The 22,062-nt window shown below is 31.1% G+C and overlaps 1 protein-coding gene across 2 annotated transcripts in view; it reads left to right on the top strand.

Annotated features, from left to right (window-relative positions):
* LOC136974827 (pituitary homeobox x-like) overlaps nucleotides 1-21,849 on the top strand; it is a 33,702-nt gene extending 11,853 nt beyond the window's left edge. The window contains exons 2-3 of one of the 2 annotated variants that reach the window (XM_067269784.1): nucleotides 3,957-4,183; nucleotides 20,002-21,849. In XM_067269784.1, the coding sequence (XP_067125885.1) occupies nucleotides 3,957-4,183; nucleotides 20,002-20,553 (779 nt within the window). In that variant the 3' untranslated portion in view covers nucleotides 20,554-21,849. The remainder of the gene's footprint in view (nucleotides 1-3,956; nucleotides 4,184-20,001) is intronic. The other variant, XM_067269783.1, reaches the window with a different exon arrangement.
* Nucleotides 21,850-22,062: the final 213 nt, after the last annotated feature.

Genomic DNA, 22,062 nt, shown 5'->3' on the forward strand with positions numbered 1-22,062 from the left:
TGCTTCTTAAAGTTAATATTCATAATTTTTGATAATATATATAACGTTATGATTTAAATATTTTGTTTATTTATGCTATGAACCATCAAATTATTTGGTTTCTTCAGTATAAATTATAAAAACAAAACATCTCAAGATAATTATAAATTCAAATATATTTAAAATTCTTCAGTCACAGATATAAAAATATTCTTAATAATTAAAAAATACTGATATAATATAAAAGTTTTAGACAAATTTCTATTAATAGTAACAGACTAATGGAAAAGATTTCATTGAAGAATTATATGAAGTGAATTTAGGCCTAAATAATAGGATTAATATGAATTAAGAGATCAAAAAGGCAAATTGTCATAATTATTTAAATGACATATCCTACAATGCACTTTTTTTTTAATAAGATAAATTCGATATTTAGCAATTTATAGTAAATAGCTTCGTTTACATAAATCAATTCACATAAAAATAAAGCGATTTAAAATTTATTGCAATTTTTATTACATTTTATTTTAATATAAAGAAAATCTGTTTGTTTTCAAAATAATAAAAAAAGGTTTTAACAAAAAATTATTTTAAATAATTTATAGAACTAATCAATAATTATTTTATTCTAAAAGTAACAAATATTAAAAATTTACAATATATAAATTTTCAGAAACAGTTCTTTAATAAACAAACTTTATAATTTTTTTAAGCTTTAAAAAAAATAAAATTTCCTTTGATGTAGAACTGATAATACTTTTCATTTAATAAGATGAAAAGTAAAATTTACCGTAAATCCGAAAAATTATAGAGAATGCTAAAGACTTTCTTGATAATGAGACATAAATTATATTGCTCTTACTGTTTAACATATTTAACTATTTGTATTGAATTCATCTAATTTAGTTTACCATATGTTAGTACAGTACATGCCGAAAAATTATTATTCTTCCCATAAATTTTTATAAATTAACTATTTGGTGTTTTAAAATAGTAATTTTATGTAATCTAGTCAATCTCAATCTAAGCATGTTCATTTGCTAACATTTAACTGGATAAAATGAAATTCATTGCAAGTTGGATGAATCTTATTGTACCGAAAAGTAGCAATTGGAGGCTGTTAGTAGTGAAAATTTGTCATAAGCCTATCGAGTATTATGTTTATTTGTGTAATCATTTTCTAAATGGAATTACTATTATAATACTATCTGTGCTTTTGAAGTACAAAAGGATATAATTAATGTGAGATATAGCTTTATGCTAGGCCTACACAAACCTCATTTGCAACAATGGATATAATGTAGACTAATCTGTAAGTTCACGTCATATTTAGCTGCAATAACACAAAGTTTTAATTAATTAATGAAAGTTTAACATAACTAGTATAAAGGAATAATGTGTAATCTGTTAGTGATATATTTTAATCGATTTTGGTTAAGGTTTAGCATACGATTTATAATTAAGAATTTTCAATTAAAAAGTAAAATTTATATAAAAATCGATTTTATTTCGAAAGTTTTATTTATTTACTGTTTTAAAACCATAACAGTCTATATTTTTAAAGTATTTATTTTATTATACGTTGGTGTAAATATAACATTTATTACTATATACGATATCCAAAGTAATAAAAATCTCAATAGATTACTTTTGATTCAGAACGTTGCAAGCCAGAACACTTCTTCGGACTATTTAGTTTAGAAAATTTCCAAAGAACTGATAACAATTTTTTATATTTAAATATATAAAAAAAGACTACAAAAATTACTAGGCCTATAAAGTTTACATCTGCATAATATAATTTACAAGTTTAAGATATTCAGATAACTTTATCCGAATTTAGAAATACAAAGATTGTTTTTAGATTAACTTAAAATGTAATATAAATTAAATACTTTAATAGTTATTTTGTATAAGGATAAAATTATGCAAAGTTGTATAACAAAAAGTGTTATAATAATTATTGAAAATACTAAAATACTGCTTGTATAATTTTCAGAAAGAATATTTTTCAAATAAACAGAAAAAGAATAAATATATCGAATCGAATTTGTTCTAGCTTTGTACATGAAATAGTTGCACTTTTCCTATTTTTAACCTAAATCACTATAGTTTTGTGTCTGTAGATTAAAACTATAATTCTACGAAAAAATTCATTTCTCACGCATCAGTTAGCTATTCATGTTAAAGACTCGTGTTAAAGAGAACGAGTGTTCTGAATAGACCAATGTATATAGAAAGAGATTTGAACTGGTATTACTTGTTGAAATATTCGAATTTTTTTCTTTGCATTTCATTTCAGTTTGGATTGGTGTTAAGTTGCGTGGAACATGAACTAAGATTTCCAGATTTGTATCAAAATATTCCGGTGGTTAGAATGAGAGGCCAGTAAGCCGCTAAATGTCGATTTAAATCCCACCGAAATAGTGATCAATATTTTCTGTTAGGTTGTTAAGAAGTCTTTCTTGACTGCCAGAATCCTGCATGGCGTAGCTAATTCTGTGAGACGACTTGGGGCTAAGTCGAATTGTAACAAGCATGGAAGAGACTTCCAACATATTTGAATTCAACGCAGCAGAAAATGTCTGCTTTTCGATAGCCGTAGCCCATTTATTATCATCAAAATGGAAAAAGTAAGACAAAATAAATTAATCCATCTAGAACTTGCCTTTTTACTATCGATAATTACATGTTCTTTTCAAGTTGTAAAATATAATTGAAATATTATTTTACAGTTTTACAATTGTAATTTTTCAAATATGTAATTATTTAAATGTTTATACTAAAACAAGTAAATCAATTGAAGTAATTAAAAGTTATTAAATGCATAATTATAACATAAAATTGTTTAAATTTTCGTATCATCCTTCGACAAATTTTAGAAAATCTCTACCATAATTTCGTAACTTTATAACCAAACATAAATAGATAAACATGAGATTACTCTACATTATGATCATACTGGAATCCGAATCAAATTTACAAATCCTAAATTAGGTTTTATCATAACTTGTTCAAATGAAGGTGCCATAATGATTCAAATAAATGTGCTTCATAAGGAATAAGTTTGTCTCTCAACATTTATCCACATGGAAGAGGATCTATGTTGATGTATCCCTAAGCACTAAGTAAATGGTCCTCCAGTGGGAAGAGGCGGTCAAAGGCTAATGAACAACATAGACATGTGACCTGTAACCGGTCACCACCATGCCCACTACAATTACCCAGTCAATTTGGTGAGTGAACATTTAGCAACGTTTAGGTACCATTTTGCTATTTAAAGATAGATTGGTTTTGCTCTTGCTCTATTTTAGAGAAGAGTGCCTCTTATAATATTAACCAATATCTGAAAGTATTAATTTCTGCGCTTTAATGTAAACTATATAATGTTACAGATTTGTAAAATTGAAAATGCTGGGCTTAAAAACCCATTAAAATTAAGTTATATTAAACAATACAATTAAGTAAGTGAATAAAATTATGATTTACAAATTTAGAAAATCTTATTTGCATTTTAATTTTGTTTTAATTTATAAACAAATTTTAATTAACACAGTCTTGATTCTAAATAAATCTGAAGTCCTATTTACTATTGAACATAATTATTAATTAATAATTTAAAGGATTTGATTTTAACTACAATATTTTTATATTGTAATTAGAAACTTTATAATTAATAAATTGTGAAATGTACAGTTTTAGGCCTACATACTTACATGTATTTAAGCCTAACTAAGCTTACACATTGCAGTCAAGCTTATATTAATATAATTGAACTAATAGATCTGTACGTTATATTATCGAATTTAAGTTAACAAATACAGTGAATTGAAAGCTTTTATTAATCAAAACAAAGTAGTGTTAGATGAAACGTACGGATTTGAAGTAAGAAAAGAGGACTTAATTGACTATCGACTTTCAACTGAAATTCAAATGTTTAATTGAAAAGCCTGATAACTCGCTCTTTTCCACAGACTCCAGCTCAGCAGGAGATAAGCAGAGCCATCACGGAGCAGACAGTCCCGATAATTCTGGGGAGGATGATCCAAAGAAGAAAAAGCGGCAAAGGAGACAAAGGACACATTTCACAAGTCAACAGTTACAAGAATTAGAAGCTACATTCGCTAGAAATCGCTATCCCGATATGTCTACTCGTGAAGAAATAGCCATGTGGACAAATCTAACAGAAGCAAGAGTCAGGGTAAGTTTCGAAAATTATTCTCTCTCATATAGATACATAATTATATTTAATGTATTGGACTAGTGAACTTATCAAACATATTCAGTAACTTTAGGTTCCGTACAAAATCGTTGTTTCATAAATGCACTTGCAATATCTTTTAGAATGCACTGTACAAGCATTATACAGACTATAAAGACTAGTCCTACTATTACTGAACAAAACCATTTTGGAAACAGGGACTAGGAGTTTCATTCAGTAGAATGGAGAAAAACGCACGGAGGGCATCTGTCAAGTTTGATTACTCTACCAATTTCGCAAGGAGTAACAGCTAATTTACCGCATGTTAGGATAGTTCGGTCTCTTTCCGGAAGTCTAGACTGTTCCCTACTAGTACTAACCTTATAATAATATAAATATTACAGGTTACTACAGACATTAAATTCAAATATAACACTTAATAGTTTACTAATTTCGATAGGTTCAATAGAAAATACCTTAGTACGTATTGTAGAATAAACTAAACTATAGAATGAAAGTTATTATTTTATTCATAAGACTTTTATATAATAATTTTCATTAATGCAGAATAAAAATTAAAAAAGAAAATAATTCATCTTATGAATAAACACGGAGATAAAATCAAAAATTAAAAACCACTACTATTATCGTCTTTTAAAATTGATATTAATAAATTTCTCACGTTTAAATAAAGAATATCGCAAAACGAAGTTTTCATTCTTGCATTTTCGATTGAACAATGCCATTACATTTATTACATGTCTATTGCATTAAATATTCAAAATGTAGTTAATTTATCGTAAGCTAAAGATAAATCTGCAGGCAAGATCAGATCGAAGAAATGCCTTGATGATATCAATTATAAAGGTTAGAATATATATAACTGTTTTTAAAATAGCTGTTTTATAGTTCTATTTAGTAACGGAAAGGCATCATTTAAGCCTTCGTGTAGTAAATTATAACAATTATTAATATCAATGTTATTTAGAAACAATTTTATTCAAATTTATAATCGGCTATTTAATTAATCTCTCTAAACCGTAAAGGCCTAAGTCTCGAATTTAAACTGTTCTGTCTATAATTTATCTGATACTGTATCAAATTAGAATTTTGCATTAATAAGCTACTTAAAGAAGAATTATATCTATAATTATAATAAAAAGTGAAATTATCCTGCACAAATCTTTTGTTTTCTCCTCCTTTTTCTTTTTTGTTGCATACAAACATTTATTTTTTCTTAAAATGGGTTTTTCTCCAACAAATCTTTCTGCTACAAGTCTGAACTTATTGGTATTCAGTAGAAGCTAGGTCGAATACAAAACGAAATTCTTGTGTAGCATTATTCTCTTTGGCGTTGTTGCCGTTTCGATTCGCATTGCATCCGACATATCTCAAGCAGTCCACCTATCAGAAAAACTCTCTGGGCGTGGCGGAGGATGTTCTGCAGGCGGAGCATTCTACCAAACAGGGCAATGACTGTCAACTCCGAGACAAACAGGTCGTCGCTGTAGACGATATAAACGCGTAACGATCGCTGTACTTGATGAGGCTGCTTGCATTTCCTTCTCTCCTTTGTTCCGATCTTGTTAAGGTTATTCTACAAATATAGCTTCACATCGTTTCGCATTTCGAATTAAAGTATACTAGCAACCAATCTGTTTTTCCCTATTTCCAGAGAGTTTAACAGGAAAGCATATTTTTCTCCTACAAAATAAATGTTTCGCGTCTCGAATGAAGGCAATTCTCTAAGGACAAAGTTTTCTATTATTACGCAGACATGTCGTAATAGGAATTGAAATTTAGTCTCCTTTATACATCCGCAGTTTGGTCGAGATCACACTCTTGGGAAATGCGGTCTGTTACAAAATGATAATGAAAAAAGGTCGCTATATACGGCCTTCAATGATCTGCAAAGTCTCTTTGGGAGACCTTATTTTACTTTGTATTTAGTCTACAGGTTGCGATATGAACAGGAAAAAAAAAACACTAAGTATTATTAAAATATGTAATCTACACTTGATTTGTGTGTTCTTAGTTTTTTCTCTTATATTCCCTAATATTCTAAGTAATACGATAAATTAGTAGACTAATTATTCATTAAATGAACGTAATTTATTCTAGATTTAATAGCCTTATGTTGAATTTAACACAATTAAGAAAATGAAACCAACCGAATTTAATGAAACGTTGGATTTTAAAAGTTTCATTTATACTTTATTTTACAGATCGCTCTGTAAATCATAACCGTATCGCCAAACATTTATAGGCAGTAGGCTATATATATTTTCTTTCCGGGCCTATTCAATTCCGTCAATTCTCTCGAATATATTAGACCTATAAAAGAGAAAAGTCACCATATCGTAACAAACATTCAAAACACTATTCACAAGTGATTGCTCCTACACCTACATAGGTTGGTTACTGTTAAAAGTAAGTTCGTCGTTAAAACGAAGCAGAAATGGTAAGTTACCGATTTTCTAGTATCATATATGAGATTGGTGACATGTATGTAAAGATGCAGCCGTAAACTTGTGTCATCTACAAAATGACGTGTCGACGTAGTCAACATTTACCATGTATCATCAACAGTAGCCACGGGGGGATGTCATCAGAGCGTATCCGATGGCTACAGGACGTTAGGTGAGGCTGGCATATGACGCCATATTTCTCTGGGGAGAAGTTTTCCCGCTTCCAAACGGTAGAAACTGTATTGGTGGAAGGAATAGGAATTATCCACGGGTTTCTATCCATCCTACTATACCCAGAAACTTTTTAACGCGCTCTTTTTTTATACCACATGTTCCTAAAAGATAACCCCGAAAACATTATTTTAAAAAACAAAATACACTAACAAATATAGAGTCGCACAAATAACACAATGCATTAAGCGCTTAATTAATAGGACACGATTATCACGACAAGATTCAAATCCATGGAATTTTATCTTTTGTATCTATTTTCCTATTTGGTGTCGGGTTACATCGCGATGTAAAAAAAGATCCGATTTACTGATGAATTAGGCAACATTGGTAATAGAGTAACCTTGAAATTTGTATTTGAAATGAAGCACAACTAATTAAGTCGTCTTGTTAAGGTCAGAACGGCTTAAATCCAGTTTTGAAGATAAGGAAGACGGCGATTGGTACAGCGACTGAGAGTCAGTGGTGATGTTAACCCCGAGATTAGAACTCAATCCTCCGGACAATTTGTTTTACAGTCACACTCGGTGACGTTGTTAATTAATGAAGGTTTTTTCGTTTCTCGACACATACTTGATTTACGAAGTTATAGCGTACGAAATACGAGAAGGCTTCTTCCATTTTGCCGGCACTTTCTAATAGTTAAAGAGCGCTTTAAGGAAAATAAATATTAATACCTAAACACGCGTTTGTTTAATATAATAGATCCAGCTTTGGTTAATTAACTGTGTAGATTAAGGTACAAATTTTAAATCCGGGAGTCTTAAGGTTAATCCTTTTGTTTAATTTACATCTTATTTAGTTTTTTCTCTTCGACTAATTTGCGCTTAAAATTTCTTTTGCTAATATATTTTGTAACCTATTTTTATATTGGATTATGTTCTCAAAATTAAATTGTATGATTTGTAAAAGAGATCTCTCTTCTCGTAGGTCTTAGGCCACGTCGATGGATTGAAGATATTTTAAGTATCTGCATTTATTACAAATTAGATATTTCTTTTGAAAGAAAATAAAGATTAAATCCATTAAAATTGAAAACGAATGACAGAAAATTGAAATGGAAATAGGCTCGGATGCGCCGCATTCTCGATCTTAGTACGAAGCTCATTGTGCTTTCATTCACAGCAGGAGGGAAGATTAAATGAAAATCTAACATAGAAACAATTTTTCGACCTTACAGAAGGTCGTCGTATAACAAATGCGGACAGAATAGACCGTCTTTGAATCTCGATTCCGCGGCATTACGTTTAATCTCGCTACTTAGGTAGCTTGTTTGTCATCTCCTTCACACTTCTAGAAGCAACATTTCACTTTATCAATCTGTTATTTACAGTTATTGATAGGGGATCCTTACATCTAATCTGCTAAGCCTTTAAATAGATGCCGACTAGCATTTGTATAGAATAGTTGTATAGAGCATGCCTTCTCCGGTAATTAACTTATTTGCATGACGAAGATTCGGGTATACACATAACCAATTTGCTATTCATATTGCTTAACCTCTTACCGACTCGTTATTCTGAAAAGACACAATACGGCATTTATACGCATGTAAGTTTTGTAGATTTTGCTAGAGAAGAGACGAAGCAGCATTCGTAAATTGGAAAAGACGACATTTTTATTCATTTTATAAATCTCTTTCTCACACTATAGCTTTATCTTATAAAAATTTTCATCACATTTTCTTTCTCATAATACTTCCAAAATACAAAATTTTCTTTCCTGTTTCAAATCATTTTACAATTCTATTACGTTTGCATCATTTTCCCTCTTCATAAGCTTTTAACATACGGAAATAAGAAAATCGACTGAAATCTTCTTACAGTTGATAAATTATCGAATTCGATCGATGTAAATTTTAATAATATATCAATAATATTAGGTCATTAAATGCGTTTAATTATCTATTACATAAAAAATATAAATAAACCGATAAAAATTTACTATGTACAGCCTATAAACACGACAATTTAAAATTCATACTTACAAACCCGGAAAATTCAATAAAACTATTTTTATTGATTAAATTCAAAACAGATTTCAGAGATTACCGAGTCTTTAACTTATATTTAATTAATAACCCATGTAGAATAATTTGTAGAATCAATAGGCCTGTAAATACTTGAAATTTTATATCTGTGAAATAATCTTACAGAATAGAAATTACTTTATTTTTTTAAAACTAAACTGTAAATTAATCTGTATTTGTAACAACAAATTATTAAAATTATAAATTATTCTATCAATAATTTTGAGAAACCAGCACCACGAAAGGGTACAAATAGTCATCTTACCATATAACAGAAGAAATTTAGTTGTTATAAGGGTAAGTTGTTATATTTAATGCTAAAAACCATTAAAAAACTGCCACGACTTGAAAATATTCACTAAAGATTCCAAGTATTTTTCAGCATCCGTCAATGATTTGAGAAAAGAAATCGCCGAATATTAGAAAAGGAAATATAATATTTATTACTATTATAATTTGGTATTTTCATATTTGACTTAAATAAAAAAGAACTTTATCATAATTATTTCATATTGAAGCTTAAATAACCAAGATGGACTGTGTATATTTTAAGAATACAAAATTTAAAAATAATAATAATAATAAAATTAAACAAATAATATTGATTTTATTTGAAATATCGAAAACACAAATGAAACAGTTTGTTATAAGTTACCTGGAACAGTTTTAATTAATAACATGAGTTGGTCCAACTGAACTTTTTAATAGTTTATTTAGTCCGTTATTGTGAAATATGCAAAATAAACAATTAATATATTTATATATTAAACCTTTAAATTAATTATAAATAACTTATATATGATTCAAAGTAATATAAAGATTAAAATCTATATATTTATATCGAAAATTAATATTTACTAAAACTGAAAATTTTGAAGAATTTATATTTATTCAGAACAATCAATTGTTAAAAACATTAATTTATTTCGAAATCCGTACCTATCAATGGTAAAATTAATTATATAAATTTATTCAAATATTTCAAAAAATAGAGTTTTAATTAACAGAGAAATTTATCTTAATTTACTATATATATGAAATATATGTAACTATAAGGTTATAAATAATATAGGATGATAATTTGTGATTTGTAATTTAGATTTTTGTGATGTTTTTCTGTGATTCGTTCCAATAAATATAACCTATCATCATAAATGATCGTATTCGTAAAAATCTCCTTCGGAAAGGATTGAATCGTTATAATTTGCATCGTTTCAGAAATTTTAATATACTTTACATTTAATCAAATTACTATTATTTTATTTTAATAAGTATACAATTAATTTAAAAACATCCAAAATTTCTTTTTAGAATTTATCAGCTTGAAAGGAAAAATTAATAAGTAAATATAGTAATTGTAACAACCAATACTCTCTCTTAGTAGGCCTATTTCATCACTGTTATCCTAGAAAATTTCATTACTTTTTCGAATCTAAGGTGGTGTTTAGACAAATTTTAAATATATATACATGATGTAATAACATATGGTAATAATCTGTAAGCTCTTTGCGCTTTTATTATAGGCTAAAGTATTAATAAAACGCCAAAAATCTGCATCAAAACTAACAATTAGACCTAAAACATAACGAAAAATATTGGTATCTTCGTAACCTTTAGATTTTGCAGTTACTACATCAATATAAGTTTAAAGATGCTAAAAAAATTATATAATAAATAAAAATTAATTATCCGTATAAGAATACTTAGTGTATTTAGAGTATGAAGTACCATTTAAGATAAAGCAGATTAGAAAATTCGTTTTCAAATATACAGGCGTGAGCTATCCTTAATCAGTAGGCCAGGGATAAGACCTTCCATTATTCTCTGTCGACGCCTCTAGTAATAGGTTATGGTTTAAGTTAATAACTTCATTATTGGAGGATAGCGACGTTTTCCGGTTCTCATTCGGAAGATCTAATAGAACCGCTTTCCAGTGGCCTATAATATACATCTTTTGTTAGCCATTATTGAAATATATTAATCTCATAATATCCTGTAAAATAAAGATTTCTAATGAAGTAGATATAAGATAGAAAAATCTATTAACATGTTTTTGTCAAATTTTTTTCTGATAGTTACAAAGCTCGAAGGATCAGGCCTACGTTATTTTTTGTTTTTCTTCTCTCTCTTTTTTTAAAATCTTAACTTAGCTATATATAATTTCGAACTGAGAATTTCACATTGATCCAATTATAGAAAGCTAATTTTGTTTATTATAAAGTCCGTTTAAACGCTTAAATTTATCGGTTAGATAATCTAGGCCTTCTTTATTATTCCGGTTTGATCACGGTTTAATTAAATTTAAACCACTTATCATTCTTTATCCCAATTAAGTTATTGGATTCTGCTGAAACTCATTGAAAATGCCAAATTATAATGTTCGTTTTAATAGTTTTTACGTTTCATTTCTAGAAGTGAATATTAAATTAGATTTAATCACAATACACTTAGCTAAATTTAATTTAGTTATAATCTAAATAAAATTTTCTGAATATAAATTTAGAAATCAACACATATTTACTGATGAAAGTTACCACAACGCATTTATCTCTCGTATCGAAAATCTAATTGTGACATAGAATAATTTGACAATATTTTTAAAATAATATTAATTCATCGAATATAAATCAATTTTCGCAAAATCATAAAATAAATCTACTAAAATTTTAAGAAAATGTTTTAAGATGCGGATCTATCAGGTGAAGATCTAACAGAATGACCGGGACGGGCAGACACGTGCTGGACTTTTGTATAGCTGTCCATCATCTATCACTAGACCTTCAGACTTGGGAAACTCGGCACCAGTCTGGTCCCCCGTGCGGGAGTTTGGGGTTTATTGCCATATTTATCTGTCCCTCTGACTCACATTGCTCACTTCTCAATAAGACACACGGCAGGAAGTGCAACTGCAGCACGTCAACGCAACCGTAGGTGGCAGCCACCATACGCAATAACACTACCTATATTTATCACGTGTGCACGTCACTTTCAATCAAAAGTTAATATTTTTCGGTCCTGGATGTGTGCTTGCATGGGGGCCAAGTGGGCCTCTAATTAGTTTGCCGGGAACCTCCGACATTACCATCCCCTATCAGACTGCCCCTTTGTAATCTCGGTCTTCATACACGAGGGACTAGGTTTATAATCTCTTAAAATCCTTATCGAAGGATTCCTAAAGGAATGTTTAGATTCTAGGATTCTTGTTATGTGGAGTAAAACTTATTTTCGTTCAATTATCTCGGATTGAGTGAAAAGGTATTGAATGTCTCAACGACGCATTTGCGTAGTGATAATATACATATTAGAAATTATAGATAAAACATTGTCATAATGTCATATTCAATTGATAAAACAGCACATTAAATACTACTTAGTTTATCTAAAGTACTGTCAGTTTTATTAAGATGGACCACAAGAAAATAACAATTTCAACAAGAAATTATTTACTGCTTATCTAATCCATATTTCACTCAACATATTTATCTAGACAATTTAAAGCAAACGAAATTAACCGCAGTAATATATTTTTATAAGATTTTATTCCTTTATCACAATCAAATTGTTATTTTTTAGAAATAAATTTTAGAAAACTTTCTTTCGAAAGAATATAACTCAAGAATTCATTTTATTCCGCACAAATATAATATTTTTAACATAAAAATAAATCATTTTACTAACATTTATATTTAAAACGTTCATTTAATTTCGTTTGTCACTTCCTAAAATAATTTGTAGAATATAAGCCTATATATATATATAATAATGGATATAATAGAATATATACTATCGCGTTATATCTTTAATAAATTATAATTAATAATTTAAAGTAAATTATTAAATTTTTCTAATTATTATTTACGCCATAAATCGTTTAAAACAAAGAATTTATTATTATGATCCATTAACTGCTATTGGATTAAGATCCAATCAATAGTTTGAACCAAGAATTAATCTTCATTATCGCCAGGGAAGAACACGTAATTAGTTTTAAATATTAAATAAATTCGCATTAATTTATAAACTAGAAAAGCTAAAGTTGGCACTCGTGTCCAAGTTTTGTATTAGAAGCGAGGACAAGGTGTTAGTGAAGAGAATGTTAACGTTAACGGACGGACCTCTTAACGAACCACTCGTTGTATCGGGTGGATAAACGAGATTTGTGTGGGAGTAATTCGACAAGACCCTATCTATAACGTATTGACAGCTGCGTGTCCATAAATATTTATGGTAGCGAGTACAGAAAGGGGTTTGGAAGCCTCTGACAGGAGGTAACAGTGATAAATAGAGCAGCCACAATAAATAATGGACATTGGACAGTAAATCACAGTCGGACGGCAGCTGGTGTCATTAAAGAGGCCCCCTACAGCGGTCGTGGCCTGTGATATTACATCGACGCCTTCTTAATTAAGAGACTCACTCAATCAGAGAACCACTAGATTAATTCTTCCACTTACAATAGTTAAATTCAGTCGGATTTAAAGTTTATACTTATGTTTTCTCTTGTAAATTTCGAAGAATTTACTAAGTTAAATAATCGAAAAATACTCTATGAATTCATTTAACTTTATTAAAATGGAAATTTTGCGTAGACAAACATTATCATACTATATACATTGTTCTCAATATTGTTAATTTCTTCCCGTAGAGTTAATTTAAGGAGATCTAAATTAAGAGATGGTTGCGATAAATGTAAAAATAGTCATTTATTTTAATATTTCGAAATCGACTTCCCTGGAGTTTAAATCCGAACCGCTTAAAAATCCAAAAAGAAAGCCAAAATTGATTGAAGTAGATGGTTAAAGCAATATCCAAGTTTTCTTTAGATCTTTAGACCAGGTGGTAAGTACAGGCAAGACTATGAAGAACTAATGGCAATACGTATTATTTATTAACTAGTCGATTGATTGGCCCGAATGCAATCCACTTAGTCGATAGCAATAGAAGTGAGAGAAATGTGGCCAAAGAATAGATCTCCTCATCAAAGCTTGGAAGAGGAAATGGACAGAAAGGAGTTTGACAAATCCCTCCATCTAATCTTCGCGTTCTTCTTTCGTTCGACGTTAGTGACGGGCGTCACGTGACTTCTGCGATCATTTCTCGGTAATGATTATTAAGAAGTACAATTTTCTTTGGATATTTTTATCTTCATAATTATTGTTCACAATATTTTATCGTTAATTTATATCGCACTGGGATATAGGAAGATAAATATCGTGTGGAATTTATTGAGAAAAATAGCATAATTATTTGATAGATATTAGCTGAATAAATGAATTAAAGTATTAATCACTTGCAGAGAAATGATATCATAATTTTATACTCTAAATATAACCAAATCGAAAATTACGTTACAAATTTTGATACTGGAAATAAAGAAAATCTCATCTGCTCACTTAGCAATTCGCTAAATAAATTTGCGATTTAAAAAAAGAAGGAAAAATAAGCCAAAGATAAAGACGAAGTGTGCATTCATCATTTTATATGACGTTATTATCGCAGGTGCGACAACAACGGTAACTGCAAAAATATTTTGTTTACTGATCCAATGGAACAAACTACAATCTTTAGCAACAGATTTACAACACGGTTAGTCCTCGTTAACAACTTCGTATCTTGTGCTGTATAAATCATAGGCTCCTTCGTCTCTGATAGCGCAGGACCTGTTCGAAGTTTATGTTGATTGTCTACCATCTCGTTCCCATAGCAACTTGCATCAGGAGCAGCCATATTTCATTGAGACTGTCGCGACTCGGCCTGCGACATGCACAACAAACTTGCGATTAGTTTCTTTACTAGACAGGCGCCGGTGAATTAAAGATAAGTCTTCGTTTTTACGATGTCAACTTATTTATGTCGACCGCGTTGTTTGTAAGGATCGACGACCATTGGCGGCCCAGGTGGTCTAGGCCAGAAATCTCCCGAATCTTCTATTAAAGAGACTCGAGGAAATCATTGGCCTAAACAATTATTGCAGCTAGCAACCGGCATTTTCTACAGAATAAAGTTTCTAAAAACAATTTAACCTCCATCACAGATTTTAATCAGCTCGACGATTATAAGGAATAATTTAATGTAGACATTAAGTTATGCGCCTATTAAAGATACGAAAAAGTAGAATATATTACGAAGGGTGTTTCCTTTCATTAAAAAATCACGAGGAAGCCTATCCGAAGGATTAATTCAGGCGAGGACACTACATCCGGAGTTTTTAAGAGGGTTCTAAATGACTCGACAGAAGCGGGAAATTTCCATAGAACGGAAGCAACTTTGACACTCGAAGCTCCATCAGCAAAAGCCCGAAGAACTAATACCGTCTTCACCATATGCAGAATTTGAAATCACGAGGATACAATGGAAATTTCCCTAAGCTGAAAAGTCTAAGGAAAGAATGACACGTTACTTCTTCTAATTAAGCAGTCGAAGAAGGTGACATCACCGGACACTAGGTTTTGCCCTTTTTCTTTTAGCTACTATAGACGGTTGGGTTTTAAAACCAGGTCATCTATCACTCTCTGGCCCACCTGCAGAGCATTCCTCGTACATCATAGCAGGCAGCCGTCATTGTGGCATCGTTTAATATTTATACACTAGATACTTGTAAATCCCCACACGGGAGTTAAAACACCATTAAAAACAGCACTTTTTTTTCTGAATCTACGGAATCCCGGAAGTGGAAATTCCCGCCAGAGAAAGATTTATCGTCACCCTTACTTTACTATTGGTCGAGAGAGCATATCATACATTCAACTTTAGACTAGGGTGTGGAAATATTCTCATCTGAATTAGAACACTTTTACTCAATTCTATTCTTAGATATAACCCAAAACGCGCATAATACATGATAAAAAGTTATCTTCTATTCACGATTAATACCTATCCTCTAAATATTGAATTATTAAATCTAATTCTAGAACGACATTCACAAACCAACTGCTTAGTACATAGTTATATGAGATGCTCATGACTCCACCTTTAGTTCCATTATAAATTTCGATCGTTGGCTTTAATCTGAATTTTCCTCCTTTTTCTTTAATTTACTAGCAAATATGTAATGCCATTATCTTCTCATCCCAGTTCCGAATTCTATATCATCACGATTATAGAATTACTTTATTTTATTGAGTTTTCTGTTCTCTACAAAAACTTCAAATTATCTGGGCAAAAATACACTTAATAATCATGAAAAAATTACCATGATTAGAAAGTTATGCTGACATAAATATTTTATTATCGAAATGAATAATTCTTCATTAATTCGGATTAGTTTTCTAAGCTAAATCGTATAAGCATTTACGGTAAACTTCATTTATTCATTGAAACAATGAAATATGTTTGAAATTTAAATAAAAAATTGGAAAATCATTCCAGAGATTTAATGGAAGTAGACTTATTTTTAAGAAATAAATTAAAATTCCATTCAAAATTACAAACAAAAATAAATTAATTATAATTTTGTTCGCTCTATCCTAAATTTATTAAATGTCACACCAAGATTTGATGAAAATTTGTCAATAAATTTTACACTTTATTTGTAAAGATTCATCGATAGATCTTTCTGCAGTAAACCGGAAGATTTCTACGTGCTGTAAAAATGTTCCCATCTTTATCGGACTCTTGAAGAAAGAGCAGGTTTATTCTATTATAAACTAGTAATTCCATTACATCATTTTGCCGCACGAAAATATTGATTAATGAGCCAACTTAAAAAGTTATAAATGTTTGAATCCTTAGCAGCTGCCACGTTTCAGACAAGACAGTGCCGACTAGATTGCGTCGTCTAAGTGCTTGATTCAAGAAAGTATTAAGCTTAAGAATATAGCGTAGAAAATCACCTTTACTAAGGAGAATTTGAAAGTAATCGAAAGAAAAAAAAAGCGTACAGCCTACTGACCCGACTCTATTCCATTAGAAAGGATTAGGTATTTTATGAGGTCTATCTATCTTATATTTCATTACTGATCCAGTAGTTATATAAAATATTCAGATGTCGTTGATGTAGAGCGGCTCTTCCGAACCCACTATAAAAGGTTAGCCACATTTAATTGTCTGGTGCCTGCTTGTCTGGACAAATCAGAATGGATTATCGCTAGGGGATGAAGTTTGATTTATCCAGGAATTTTTCTCTTCGTCGTTGCGTATATTTCTAGATGATTACACTGAATTATCGCAAGAGAGGAGTAATCTACTGGAGTTAATTATCTGGCGCTATAATTGCGCCTCAAAATTCTATATTTCAGCGCAGTTCGGTTTATTAAGTGTGTTGTTATGAAAATACTGTTTGGAGAAATTTAATTATATTTTGTGTGGTTTGTGGATGAATTTTATTAAGGGGGATTTCATCCGTGTTGCAGGAAGTTTTCAAGACTGAGACTAACAACAACCGAATAATCTCGTGTAAATTTATTTGTTCACCCAGACGAGAAGTTTGTAAAATTTACGCAAATTAATTACATCTTATAGATTGTATTTGTAACCTTAACTGCATTTATCAGCAAGGCCGATTACGTTCTTCTTGTTCGTCAAAATTGATTATACGTTCTCTGATCATTGACAGTTTTTAATGTTAGTGCACAGAAAACTTTCCATAACTGAAACTAACGACGGAAAGAAAAAAGAAATAAGGTCGACAGAAACTTCCCTTCCATCAACAGCAGATATCGTTGTTTGAGAACCTAATCCTACAATCGAACTAGACAGAGGACGGTATCCAATAACAGGCAAGTAATTATGAAGACCACAGACAAAGACATGACCTGACTTAAAAGTTGACATTGCAGGAAAAGACACAAGAGTAATACTAAGCTCGATTCCTATAACTTGAATTAGTGTAGGAATTTTATCATCCGCAACTACGACGTCGTCTTTGAATATTTTCAATTCATACGTTAATAATAAAGCTAACTTCAGCGTTTTTGCTTATCCGACTCAGGAATGTTATCAAAAGAGATTTATTTTAGTTTAAAATGCATTTCTGTGTAAACAGACGCTTTTACTTAGCTATTTTGTTACGTGATGTCGGTCACTCTTAAAAATAGCAAAGAAAACTTCGGAAAAGCCCAGGGTCGTTCATGGCCTAAAAGTATGTCGCCTAAGACAACATTTCCAGTGGATTTCACATCGTCCTTCCTTCTTTTCCGAATTTAACCCTAATGGGAAATAATATCCCCCACAGAATCCACAAAAAATGTTCCATCACAGTTGCAGCGTTTCTCATCCGCTATCTCTTTCTGTCTGATGGCAAACGCACGTTCCATCAAATCTATCTCGCTTGAGAGACGGGATTTTTCCCTATCCTATCTCCTTCTCCCTGGACACTCAAGGGTCTTTCATCCTCCACTGGCTCTCACTTGTTCTAGGATTGACTTTTGTCTCACCCTCTTCGATATCTGCTTTCTTTTAGAATCGACTGCGAAACGTTGTCTCGCCGCGTTTACTGTAATGGTACAACTCTCCTGTTGTCGAAAACATGCTCCAAACTTTTTCATTAGTCATTCTACTTTGCATTCGTAAAGTTATTCTGTTATTGGCTATGACGAAGTTCTCCGTTTTTATTTTCTTTCCAAGATATTTTTACGGCTTGAAAAAAGCAAAAGTTATTTGCTAATCAACATATTTGACTATATAAATGTATTAATAATGTTAATTTTTTAAACGAAAGATGTGTTATTTTAAACGCATTAAATAGATATAACTTAATAAATTAGCTAAGCCTACCTATATTTTTTAAATTTCTTTTTAAAAAAGTTATCTAAGGATATTAATCGTTAAAGTTTACGTCGATCTTAAATCCTTCGATAGCTAAAAAAATTGCCCATCATAAAAAGTCGATAAGCTTATAATATAAATCAGAAATGAAAAATTCATGTAGAATGTTGGTTTCGATTCTAATTTATAAGATTGATCTACACATTAAACAGGTTTGAATCTGCAAAATTCTTGAAATCTAAATTAAACATGCTACCGAAAATAATTTCTTGGATCTTTTTCATTATATTTTCTTTCTTTATTATCAATAAAAGTATAGACTTTGCAAAATATAGTGCATCATGGATAAATACTATTAATAATTTCATGCAAATTAATTCTAACAAAAATATTTTGGCTAAACTTCTTTATACTAATCCTACAAAAAAAGGATTAAAATTACTCATTTGTCAAGAATATTTTTAATTTCTCGTTTCATAAATTGTTTTATTATTATTATTATTGTTGTTGTTGTTGTTGCAAAATCATAGTAACTTGTATAAATAATATATTCAGAGAAAATCTTTCCTAAAATAAAAATATACAACTTCGTGTTTAAAGTTGCGACATGTCATAAATTATGCTAGAGGTTTAACTATAGAATATTCATAGCTAATTTTCGACAAAGAGAATCAGCATGTACAGTACGTATAAGAAATAATTTTATATTCCCTTAAATAAATGGTAGGACACTTCAATTGATGCGCACACTTAGAATTTCTATTTCATTAAAACTTTAAAATTTAGCTCTACAGATGCAAACAATACAGTAATCGAAATAGAAACTCAAAATGCTGACACTGGATTCTTCAAATATCACAAACAAATACGCTTGCTTTTAGTCAGTCAAACTCGATCTTCAAATTTTTATATTTAGTTTGTACGACTTAACAAGGCCATTTTTGAATTTTGATTACGTTCGCTCCTGCGGAATTATAAAGGTGACAAAATAATCCAGACAAATATTTCGCCCAAAGCCATGTAGATTTATGTTAAAGTCGTTGAAAAAGTGTTGGCAAATGATTCGCTGACAATGGGCTTATTTATTGAATTGAAACGATGAGCAAGTTTAGAATGTCACATACGATGTTGGATGATAGATGGATATTCGATCGATTCCATTCAACTTCTATTTCACTTTAAGAATTTAGAAAAAATATAGTTTCGACATCTCTGTAAGTCCCAAGAGATTTAGGATGTATCTTTAAAGTGGATCATTGATTCCGACTGTAAAAAGTACCCCGGAGCCTTTATTGCCCCGTTGTTAGTCAATTATCCTATGTCCCATTATAGTTTCAAAGAAATCGTACCAAGATATAACGTAGTCTTTTTCTTTTTTCTTTCAGGTCTGGTTTAAGAATAGACGAGCAAAATGGAGGAAGCGAGAACGAAATGCAGCAGCTGAACTAAAAAACGGATTCGGTACACAGTTTAATGGACTGATGCAACCTTTCGATGATAGTCTTTACTCCGGTTATTCCTCTTACAACAATTGGGCATCCAAAGTGCCAAGTCCGTTGGGTGCCAAGAGTTTTCCGTGGCCAGGACTAAATTCGGTGAATGTCAATCCCTTGTCGACAGTCGTACCGAGTCAAGGAATGAGTTGTTTCAACACGTCATCACCAGGCATCACCAGTTCCAACATTATGCCCAACGTCAATATGCCGGCCGTCAATAGCTTGAGCAACCCTACCCCTCCTTGTCCTTATGCAGCGGCCACACCACCCTACGTTTACAGAGAGCAGTGTTCCTCTATGTCGTCGAGCATCGCTTCCTTGCGGTTGAAGGCGAAGCAACATACGGCTGCCGGTTTCGGCACTTACCCGCCCATGTCACCCAGACAGACCCCGACGCTATCACCCTGCCAATACGCAACCGTTGATAGACCAACTGTTTAGGTTACGGAATATGTGGTGTTGTGTGTGTACAGACAATGTGGACAGCAGCATTTACCGTCGTCACCTAGAATGGCAATAATCCATGACAGTTAGGCCTAGCGACTCTATTCAATAACCATCTGTTAAAAAAGCCAAAAAATGTGGCATTCGGCAACTGCTGACCTTCGTTTTATCTAGCCACTCACAGTAAAAAGGGGGCCGTCAAAACCGTGTCAGTAGTCTAGTCAGTCGAGTCTTTTGGGTAGATTTTAGTTGACACTCGTGAGGCGGCGTCCAACTGGGCGCTTTAATAGTAACCAATCCTTCTATTCGAACGCGACAAAGTTATTTATTTGTCTCATTCCTATTTCCATAGAATCGGCAAAATGCGAACTATTTTGCAAAAATATAGCTCAGACTATATATATAAATATATATATATATATATATAAAGTTTCGCACAAAGAAGCGGAAAAGAGTGCATGACTACGTCCTGATATTGGCCTACACACTTCAGTCTCGGCTTTCTGTATTATGTAGCCTCTAATTCTGGTTTTAACCCGTTGAAGTTTCAGAGTGTTAGAAGCTTTGAAGCATTCCGGACGTTTTATGCCAAACTTGTATTTCTTTCGAGAAGTGATTGTGCATCAAGATTAATCCCAAGTGGACTGGAGTGAAACTCTACTAACGCAAATATAACTTGTATTATGCAAAGAGTCGACAAGTATTTAATGAATGTTCGGAGATTGTCCGAAGGTGAGGCATTTACCATTACGTTCATTCTCTATGTATTTTGATGGAAATCACCAATCCGGTGCGAGTGTTGGCGACTTTAGGGCCAGTTATGCCAACGCCAACTGAATATATTCGGTAGAATCTCTGAAGAACTTAAAAAAAAGTTAAAAAATTCCATTCCAATATGTCTCGCCTCGTCAACTATAAACAAATTTCGGAAACAAAAAAAAAAAGAGAAAAACAAATTCTATTTCTCTATAGTCAGACTGTTTAAGTGTCGCAATTGTCTTCTGTAAAACCTTTGACAAAATAAATGGTTCTAAGATCGGGAACTTCGCTGAATCTGTTGCTCTAATAATTTATTGCGTCGAATTATATGTTGAGACATCGGGATTTGTTTCGACTCGAGTCTTATCGCCATTAAATCCTACCAAAATCCGACCTTACCTATCTAATATCTTTTTAAAGCGAATTCATGTTTATAACGTCGTAGAATAAGAATAATTCTAATTGGTATACAATAGAACACTTTATTTTCTCGCTTGCGCCATTATGAACTTGCTGCTATTGAAATTAAAATTCGCGACGAAAATTACTTTACATAAACTTCAATTTTTAAAATAATCTTTGTTATATTATAATAACGCATTTAAAAATTTATCTGATTTGTTTATATTCGTCGGTTATAAAATTCAGTTAAATTCGCATTCGGCTTCATGTTAAAGAAATCTTATATTCGTTCATTTGATCTTATTGTCACACAGGCTACGTAAAAAGATATATATATTATGTAAA

The sequence above is a fragment of the Centruroides vittatus genome, unplaced genomic scaffold (genome assembly GCF_030686945.1).
Source record: "Centruroides vittatus isolate TY-2023 unplaced genomic scaffold, ASM3068694v2 contig_357, whole genome shotgun sequence".
In the NCBI taxonomy this organism is placed as follows: domain Eukaryota; kingdom Metazoa; phylum Arthropoda; class Arachnida; order Scorpiones; family Buthidae; genus Centruroides; species Centruroides vittatus.